General features: G+C 42.3%; 1 protein-coding gene across 3 annotated transcripts; it reads right to left on the reverse strand.

Moving 5' to 3' along the window:
- Positions 1–214: 214 nt before the first annotated feature.
- On the reverse strand, positions 215–8,628 carry spata7 (spermatogenesis associated 7). 3 transcript variants are annotated; one of them, XM_029675717.2, is made up of 12 exons: positions 8,426–8,628; positions 4,658–4,729; positions 4,436–4,525; positions 4,287–4,334; positions 4,054–4,190; positions 3,425–3,879; positions 3,135–3,183; positions 2,375–2,502; positions 2,219–2,269; positions 1,959–2,036; positions 1,478–1,535; positions 215–1,314 (listed from the first exon to the last, which is right to left on the reverse strand). In XM_029675717.2, exons 1-12 carry the CDS (start codon positions 8,463–8,465, stop codon positions 727–729), a joined length of 1,794 nt encoding a protein of 597 aa, XP_029531577.2. In that variant the 5' UTR covers positions 8,466–8,628; the 3' UTR covers positions 215–726. The 3 variants fall into 3 exon arrangements, with proteins under 3 accessions (XP_029531577.2, XP_064881823.1, XP_029531578.2); XM_065025751.1 differs by having other exon boundaries at positions 4,658–7,756; XM_029675718.2 differs by lacking the exon at positions 8,426–8,628 and having other exon boundaries at positions 4,452–4,525; positions 4,658–4,673.
- Between the last annotated feature and the right edge of the window lie 910 nt (positions 8,629–9,538).

Below are 9,538 nucleotides of genomic sequence, written 5' to 3' on the forward strand. Positions count from 1 at the left end.
AGCGGCTATCAGTGATAATAGGTGATACATATGTCCAATATAAAAGAAAGTGTAGTTTGTTTCAAATGTAACCTGCATCATGCCAAAATCAGACTAAGCCAGCTAACGTGCTTCACTTCCTGCCGAAAGAGCATCAAGTGTATGAATCTCTAGCTACATCTGCTGATCTACGTTGATTTAAATGCACAAACAAAACTACGAACAATAACATAACTCAGATCCACTAACAATGGTTTAATCGGCTGTATTCCTTATAAAAGTTTGAGTAGTTCCTCAACAATAGCGTAATACACGGCAGATTGAGGCCATGACATCATACAGCCGGAATGCCAAGTACAGAAATGGGACAGCTGCCTCCCTGCTTGATTTACCTTATTCAGCACCATCACTGCAAATCTATAGTTCTGCTCATATTGCACTCATTTGTGAACTGTCAGTTTAATTACTTCATGTCAGGTTGCTGTAAAATATGAATATACGGTCTAGTTCCTTCTCATCATTGTGTAACAATAATCCAAATATATATATTGGTCAATACTTTGTACTGGAAATACACATGGCAATGGTGCCCAGAACAGGAATAGGCAAAAAGTATGAAATATACCTATCAGCTCCCATTTATAAAACACATTTAAGATGCAAAAACCTATATCAAATTGTTGTTATCGAAAATAGTCTCCTTTGACTACAAACTTCACAAAACTCATCCCTAAAATACTCATAAAATCAGAACTCATCATCACTGAAAGAGGCTACTGTGTTTATATTCTCAGTGACTACTGGCCCTGCGGAATTAGGTGCATTGGAAACATGCAATGACTCGGACAGATTTCTCTCGAGATCTTCCAGGTCTTTGGATAGTCCACCATAATTGTCTTCTAGGTTTTGATTGTGGTCCTCCTCAAGGGTCAGAGGGGTATTTTCACCAAGTGAAGGAGGAAAGTCATTTTCCCTGTCATGATTGTGCTCATCCAGGCCCTCTGCACCTCCATCAGCATCAGGTGAACCAACAGGCAGACTGTCAGAGTCAGTCCTCTTAGGAGGGCTACCATATAACGGTGTGGACACTGACAATGGAACAACATTCTCCAGCCCACCACTGTCCTGGTTAAACAATGCATAGGGAAAAAGGTCATTGTCCTCTTTGGTTTCTGATAGTGCTCCTCTGTCCAGAGACTCCAGACCCTGTAGATGACTATGAAGAAGGTCAAGCTCTGTCTCCTCACCATTCTTAGGCTCTGCACTAAAGGTAGGTGTGTTGGCTGGACTTTGCAAGTCATTGCGCAGAGTCTCCAGAAGGTGGCACATTTTGTCCTTAAAAAAGAACAAAAAGAGTTCACTATGACCCTGACAGATCTCTAATTTTAAGTACAGAACATATAAGCTTTTTTGGTTCTCGCTTTGCCATTTTGAATGTAGCATTAGTGTAAAAAACATGATGCCAGTGCAGATGCCCATGTCAAGTTTAGACACCCACCTCATCCAATAGATGTTTATTCTTGTCAACGTGACGTTCAAACACCCGCTCTAAGACCCTTTAGAAGGAGAATGAATTGGTATGAATACCTACTTGTGTTAACACGTTCATATTCAGTGACACACAAGCTGCGTTTACACAGGCAGCCCAATTCTGATATTTGTCCCCCACTAATTAGTCTTTTGACCAATCGCATGAGATCTTTTAAAGTCAGCGCTTTTTCAGAACTGACCTGATTGGTCAACAGACCAATTAGTGAAAAAAATATCAGAATTGGCTGCCTGTGTAAAAAGCAGCCAGAGAGCAGTGCAGCAACATTAACATGCCCCCTATTACTGGTTTCATCAGGTGGGATTATTACAAATATCACTGAGGCCATCATTTGTGATTTATAGCCTAGCATAAATACCAGACACGGTGCTACACTGTAGCTACAAGGTCTCATGTCCTGAGAAAAACTGTTCATATAAAAGTGACATACCTGTCAGAGTACAGGCCCCTGGACAAGATTTCATTTGTTACATCGGCAATAAATTCAAGGTACATAAATTCTTCCTCCCTGTAGAGAAAGGAATGGTAAGTCAGAATGGTAACTTTACAGGGAAACTACATAAGTGAGACTGCTTGGAACTGCTAGGGTTCAGCAGTAATCATGAATTTATTATATCAGCTTATCATATTTTCCTATATTTTATAGACAAGTAGTGATTAAAGGTGACAAGGTTAAAACATGGTTCTTACTCTGCAGACACCCTCTTCATGATCGGAGATGTCATTCCTTCTGGTGAAACCCTGGAAGAAGCCAATCAAGACAAAATACGTTTAAAAAATAATAATTGTACAAGAAGCACAGGTACAATACCACAGCACATAGTCTGAAACCAGTATAAACATTACCTGAATGAGGGATGGAAGTGATCGCTGCTTACGCTCTTGTTTCCCTTGCTTCGTTGTCCAAATGCTGACAGATTCAGTGTATGGGACTCATCGTCTGCATCCGACCACTCATGCTCTGTACCATGTCCCTATAATAACAGAGTGATCAATTCATTCAGTTTTAATCAGGCTCCATGTGTTTAATTAAGCTGTATAATTGTTACAAGTATAATCTGCTCTAGATTTGATCATTGTTTGAGTTTGTTTCCTTATTTAGACCAGAGTTGGTGACTCTGCATCTGAAATATTATAGTCACTCCAATAACATTGACCTTGCAGTACAGCTAGTGTAATGCACCTCTCTCAATTTGAAAGAGTATTTTATTGGATGCCGTTCCTTGCTACTCCAAGCCAAACCAGGCTGTCAATATGATGGATGCTGGCTTAGTCATCTCCACCTGTATTATGGCAAGACCTTGGCACTGCATCCATATCAATCATATTTGTCTCAATTCTCAGCCAATCCTACTTCTTGTCTATCATCTCCTTAGCATTTCCGAACACCACTTAGACCTAATTGTAATGGATGCCGATCTTGCATTGTCTTTCATTTGTGGTAGGTGCTCTTGAAAGACTTCTCTTTTTACTTCCTCTATTCACACTACTGTCTCTCAATATAACAGCAAATATAATCAACTAATTCTACCACACTTTTTCCTTGACTATATCCTATAATACTGCAATATGTTCTTCCAGGGATGAAGGGTTTAATCGAACTTGCCAGGGGTTGATCATCCCATTCAGCCGATGAGCATTCCTTGGTTCGTGTGCTGCAGGAAAAGAAACAGGATTCAGGATACTGTCTGGACTAGCTGCTGTGTGCGAATGATGAGCATGCTCATCTTATTAGATCCTGTTCAAAGGTGAAACAACTATATGAAAGGATGTTAATTAGCCAATGTTTCCATGGTATCACCCTCTCATCCTGTCTACATCTCTCTCTTTCTGTCACCTCATTCACACAAACAGAAAAATAAGACACATGTGCTGCCAAACAGGGAAACACGTCACCTTTCATGATAGGTCTCCTGCCGTGTCAGCCTGGGGATGGTCCTCTCCTGGCCCTGGGCTGGTTTACCGCGAGGAGGTGTGTAGTAGCGATACTGAGACAGATAGGACCTGCTGTCTGACTTCAGAGTCCTGGGAGTGAAGGGCTTGTCCTGGGTGAAGCGGTGGGCGTGTTTCTGAATCAGGTCCCCACTGTAGGTCTTCTGGACAGGGTCCTGAAAGGCCTTGTAGCCACTCTGGGTACCTGTGGTGGAGCGGGCTGGCTGCTGCCTCTGGGAGTTTGGGCTCCTATAGCTGTACTCTGATGCACAGTGGAAGAAGTGCGGGGGGCTCCCAGACCCTCCGACCATTTGGGACGGGTAAACTATTTGCTTGGCGTGAAAGGAGGTGTTGATTCTTGGAGTAGAAATCATTGAGCTTCCCAGGTAGAAATAGGCACTTTCTTGACCTGCTCCACTCTGAAAGGCAAGAGAGACCCATCATTAAAATCAATACAATAATCTTTACCATCTATTTCCATGTAATATTACACACTTATAATGACGGTGTGAGTGCCAGTGTACACTTCAAGAATGATTTAAAATTAGGTGATAACTAAACTACATGCAGAAATCACTGCAGTGCCTTCTTACTTGCGTATTTTGTGATGGGCAGGAGGCTTTGGTGTTGGCTCTGCTGCTCCTCTGCGAGTGTGAACCAGCTGACTGAGGCCGTCTATCAGACCTGGACGCATCTTTCCTCAACTGCTCCCGCCGTAACTGGTCATTGTCTGTGAATGTACACACAACAATGATCAACAAAATCAGATCATATAGCCTATGTGCAATTTATTTAGATATTGTGATTTCAGATGTAAAAAACGTACATTTTACACTGCTTAGCATACTTTTGGGTACTGATGAATCAATGGCAGCTGAAAGACATTGGAAGAGAATATTTATGTCAATAACCAAAGTCAGCATATGAAATTCTAGAGGACACAAGTTATTTTACTTCACCGGTTGTATCCCTTACCTTTAGCTGAATATACCTTTTTATAATGGGACACCATATGGTCTTGAATAATGCACTGAGTTAGTCTGCTCGACGACCGAGGGCAGAACGCTGTAAACCCAAGACAAACATGAGCGGAATGTGGAGATTGAAGCAAGTAAACACATATCACCCTTGTGTGATGTGGAGCTGTATGTTGAGGTATACATTACACTGTACACATTGTTATAGCCTAATACTTACGGCTGCTTTTTAAACTCATCTGTCCTCTGGGTGGTCCAGTCAGACTGTGGCCTGGGCCAGGCGATGCATTACCTAAAAGTGAATTAGTTTGTTAGCTAGTCAATGTTAATTAACATTGGTTAAAGGAGTGCTTAGCAGTCAGTGAGAGGAGTAATGTAATATTCAACCTCTTCCTATCCTAGTCTGGTGTCCCCACCTGCTTCAAGAGGTCCACCATTGTTCCCGTACCCAAGCAAGCTAAGGTAAATTAACTAAATGACTATCGCCCAGTAGCATTCACATCTGTCATCATGAAGTCCTTTGAGAGGCTAGTCAAGGACCATATCACCTCCACCTTACACGAAACCCTAGACACACTACAATTTGCATACTGCCCCAACAGATCCACAGACAACGCAATTGCTGTGGCACTGCACACCTCCCTATCCCACCTGGACAAGTGGAATACCTATGTGACAATGCTGTAGCACCTTAGAGGCTGCTGCCCTATATACATAGACTTGAAATAACTGGCCACTTTAATAATGGAACACTGGTCACTTTAATAATGTTTACATATTTTGCATTACTCATCTCATAAGTATTTACTGTATTCTATTCTACGCCGCTCCGACATTGCTCGTCCAAATATGTATATATTTTTAATTCCATTCCTTTACTTTGGATTTGTGTGTATTGTTGTGAAATTGTTAGATAGTACTTGTTAGATATTACTGCACTGTTGGAGCTAGAAACACAAGCATTTTTCTACACCCGCGCAAGCGGCTGAAGAAATTCAGCATGGCCCCTGAGACCCTCACAAACTTCTACAGGTTCCCCATTGAGAACATTACGTCGGCATGAATGTCTCTCCAGAGGGTGGTGCGGTCAGCCCAACGTATCACCGGGGGCACGTTGCCTGCCCTCCAGGACATTTACAGCACTCAGTGTCAAAGGAAAGCCAAGAAAATCATTAGGGACCTCCGCCACCCAAGCCACTGTCTGTTCACTTTGCTCCCATCTGTGGCTCCCTACCTTTTTCGATTACGGTACCAACAACTGAATTTTGCCCTGCCTGGAGTACCCGTGAAGTACCCCCTCGTGCATTTTTACCAGTAAGCCTATGGTCTCATGAGTCTTCTCAATCAGACTGTTGAACAGCCAACCCTAGCCAGCTACCTGCCCTGCACCTTGAGACTGATGCCCCATGTATAGAGAGACATTGAACACTTCTCACTTCACATAGTGTTGTTCACTCAATGTGCAGGTTTCTCCCCAAAGAATGTAAGAGGGGCTCTGCGCCACCTTGTGTATTGGTTGCGCCACTATGTAAAAGGAAATGGCAGATACAGGTGTTCAAAAACGCTTACAGTTACAGTCCCATTGTATATACCATTTTGTTTTCCAAATGATATACTGTCATCTATACACATCACACACATATTTATATTCTGGATTCTAACACTGCTTTCTTTAGAATGTATCTACTTGGGTTGTTAATTGGACTCGTTCTGAAATGTCTTGATTTCTTTAATTATTTGTGTATTCGCTAGACATTTTACTGCACTGTAGGAGCTAGTAAGGTAAGCATATCAGGCAGTAGGAAGCTCTCTCATCCATGTATATGCAGATGATAGTCTTCTACTCAGCTGGCCCTTCCCCGGGTTTTGTGTTAAACGCTCTACGACAAAGCTTTCTTAGTGTCCAACAAGCTTTCTCTACCCGTAACCTTGTTCTGAACACCTTTGAAACAAAAGTCATGTGGTATGGTAAGAAGAATGCCCCTCTCCCCACCGGTGTGATTACTACTTCTGAGGGTTTAGAGGTTGAGGTAGTCACCTCATACAAATATTTGGGAGTATGGCTAGACGGTACACTGTCCTTCTCTCAGCACATACCAAAGCTGCAGGCTTAGGCTAAATCTAGACTTGGTTTCCTCTATCGTAATCACTCCTCTTTCACCCCAGCTGCCAAAATAACCCTGATTCAGATGACCATCCTACCCATGCTAGATTACGGAGACGTAATTTAAAGATCAGCAGGTAAGGGTGCTCTCAAGCAGCTAGATGTTCTTTACCATTCGGCCATCAGATTTGCCACCAATGCTCCTTATAGGACACATCACCGCACTGTATAATCCTCTGTAACCTGGTAATCTCTGTATACACATCGCAAGAACCACTGGTTGATAAAACCCTCTTAGGCCTCACTCCCCCCTATCTGAGATACCTACTGCAGCCCTCATCCTCTACATACAACACCCGTTCTGCCAGTCACATTCTGTTAAAGGTCCCCAAAGTGCACACATCCCTGGGTCGCTCCTCTTTTCAGTTTGCAGCAGCTGCAAAAAACACTCAAACTGGACAGTTTTATTTCCATCTCTTCATTCAAAGACTCAATCATGGACACTCTTACTGACAGTTGTGGCTGCTTCGTGTGATGTATTGTTGTCTCTACCTTCTTGCCCTTTGTGCTGTTGTCTGTGCCCAATGTTTCTACCATGTTTTGTCCTTCTGCCATGTTGTGTAGCTACCCTGTTGTTGTCATGTGGTGTTGTTACCATGCTGTGTTGTTGTCTTAGGTCTCTCTTTTAGTAGTGTTGTGGTGTCTCTTGTCATGATGTGTGTTTTGACTTATAATTTTTTAATCCCAGCCCCTGTCCCCGCAGGAGGCCTTTTGGTAGGCCGTCATTGTAAATAAGAACTTGTTCTTAACTGACTTGCCTAGGTAAATAAAGGTTCAATTAAAATATTTAAATGAATGATTTTCACTGCACCTGCTATAGAGCCCCACAGTGGAGGTGTGATAATACCCATAAAACCTAGCGGTCAAACAGGGAAAATTGTTACATTTTTTCCCATACAGGATTTTAGAAACCCCCCTGGCGTGACTCCTTCATAACCATGTAAATCTCTCTCGGACAAGGTGACTTTTATCAAATAAATAAGATCTAGCTAGTTTAGGGTAAGAGGGTGGAGGAGCCTCAATTAAGTGAATGATGGTATTCAGTGATTTGGAACTGTGAGGTTATTGGTCCGTTTGAAATAATAATTTGTATGCTCGGATTGGTTGCAGCAGGTACACTTCCTCCACCTCCGGTTTCCTATGGTGGTGCATTTCCTGCCAGAGGACAGAAAGGGAAACAAGGCAGAGCTGCTGGTTGATAAATTAATATAGCATGTAACCACTAAATTATTGTAGCAGACCTGTTGTACTGAGAGTTTTGAGACTAAACATGTAAACAACTTTTTGTGGCAGTCCAAGCCTGCCAGCATACAGCTAAGCTTGTACATTTTAACTAGCTAGTTTATTTGTAATAAAACTAAGCTATATATTTTTTGGTATCTCTGTTTGGCGTGTATGTAGCCTACCCAGTTCAGGTCTATATTGACCTAGATAAAAAATAAATAAAAAAGTAATCGTGTAACCTAAGCACACTATGGCACTGTAGTTAAAATATTTAGCTAAAAGTTAACGTTACTGATCATGCCCTATCTAACCTGGTTAGCTAGCTAGCGCATCCAATTTAATTTGCCTTGTTAAGTTAGCTATCGAGCTAACTAGCCAGCTTTACATAATAAATCCCCATGCAGCTAAAAGTAGCCAACACAATTTTATAGTTACAGTTTTGCCATACACTTGTGACATGACTAACGTTACTTGCCTTGTCTAACCGTAAACTTGTGACTTGTTGAAGTAAACATGAGCACATTTCAGAGAACCTTTGCTAACATGTGGTTAGCTAACGGTTAGTAAACTAACGTTAGCTAGCAAACCGTATCTACCAACCTCTTTTTGGATCCATATACTCGGTGTATCCCATGCTCATACCAAGTTCTTCAGATAGATCAATTGTGTATAGGTTGATTTACCAAGTGCTAGGTTATGGATTTACTTATTTTAAACCCTCACATTTCTGGAGTCGAGCTAACAAATCCCTGAACTGCCGCTGACTCCGCAAGATTAGGTTAGGAAGCTTCTTTGTCTCCATGCCGGTTGCTATGACTGCGTCATTACGCTATACATAGAACATGCGTAAAGTTTTTCAAGTTTTTCAAAACTCTAAAGCATGCGCACTATACATTTCTCTGGAACACATTTTTTTATGTTTAGCTGTCTTGATGTGTAGTTGTCTCTTGAAAACAGGCATGATTGATGTTTGGAATGTGCAACATTGACCTGTTTTTAATTGTGGCTTGTTTGATCAGTAGCAGCCTATGGAGGGGTGGGACCTGTCCATGGTTCTGAAACACACATACGTGCGCGCTCTCTATCTCTATCTCTCTATCATAAACACTAGGCTACCACATCGGGCCACAACAAACATCTTGTTGGAAATGTGCACACACATAAGGCACATTTCAATATTTAATGTAAACCTATTTTTCACCCTGAAAGTAATATCATGAGCAATTCATGCTCAGCCTTGAGGAGGCCCATTTCATTCATAATTAAACAGATAGTAAATGGAATTCTCATTTACATTTACATTTAAGTCATTTAGCAGACGCTCTTATCCAGAGCGACTTACAAATTGGTGCTTTCACCTTATGACATCCAGTGGAACAGCCACTTTACAATAGTGCATCTAGGTCTTTTAAGGGGGGAGGGGAGAAGGATTACTTTATCCTATCCTAGGTATTCCTTAAAGAGGTGGGGTTTCAGGTGTCTCCGGAAGGTGGTGATTGACTCCGCTGTCCTGGCGTCGTGAGGGAGTTTGTTCCACCATTGGGGGGCCAGAGCAGCGAACAGTTTTGACTGGGCTGAGCGGGAACTGTACTTCCTCAGTGGTAGGGAGGCGAGCAGGCCAGAGGTGGATGAACGCAGTGCCCTTGTTTGGGTGTAGGGCCTGATCAGAGCCTGGAGGTACTGAGGTGCCGTTCCCCTCACAGCTCCGTAGGC

The sequence above is a fragment of the Oncorhynchus nerka genome, linkage group LG12, assembly GCF_034236695.1.
Source record: "Oncorhynchus nerka isolate Pitt River linkage group LG12, Oner_Uvic_2.0, whole genome shotgun sequence".
NCBI classification, from domain to species: domain Eukaryota; kingdom Metazoa; phylum Chordata; class Actinopteri; order Salmoniformes; family Salmonidae; genus Oncorhynchus; species Oncorhynchus nerka.

Bases quoted from the DNA above. Each gene is read 5' to 3' on its own strand.
- spata7 (XM_029675717.2), bottom strand. From the start codon at position 8,465: ATGAGCATGGGATACACCGAGTATATGGATCCAAAAAGAG. The intron at 4,730-8,425 runs GTTGGTAGATAC...ATTCACTTTTAG, and splicing joins GTATATGGATCCAAAAAGAG to GTAATGCATCGCCTGGCCCA. The intron at 2,503-3,134 runs GCAAGTTCGATT...CTGTTATTATAG, and splicing joins AATGGGATGATCAACCCCTG to GGACATGGTACAGAGCATGA.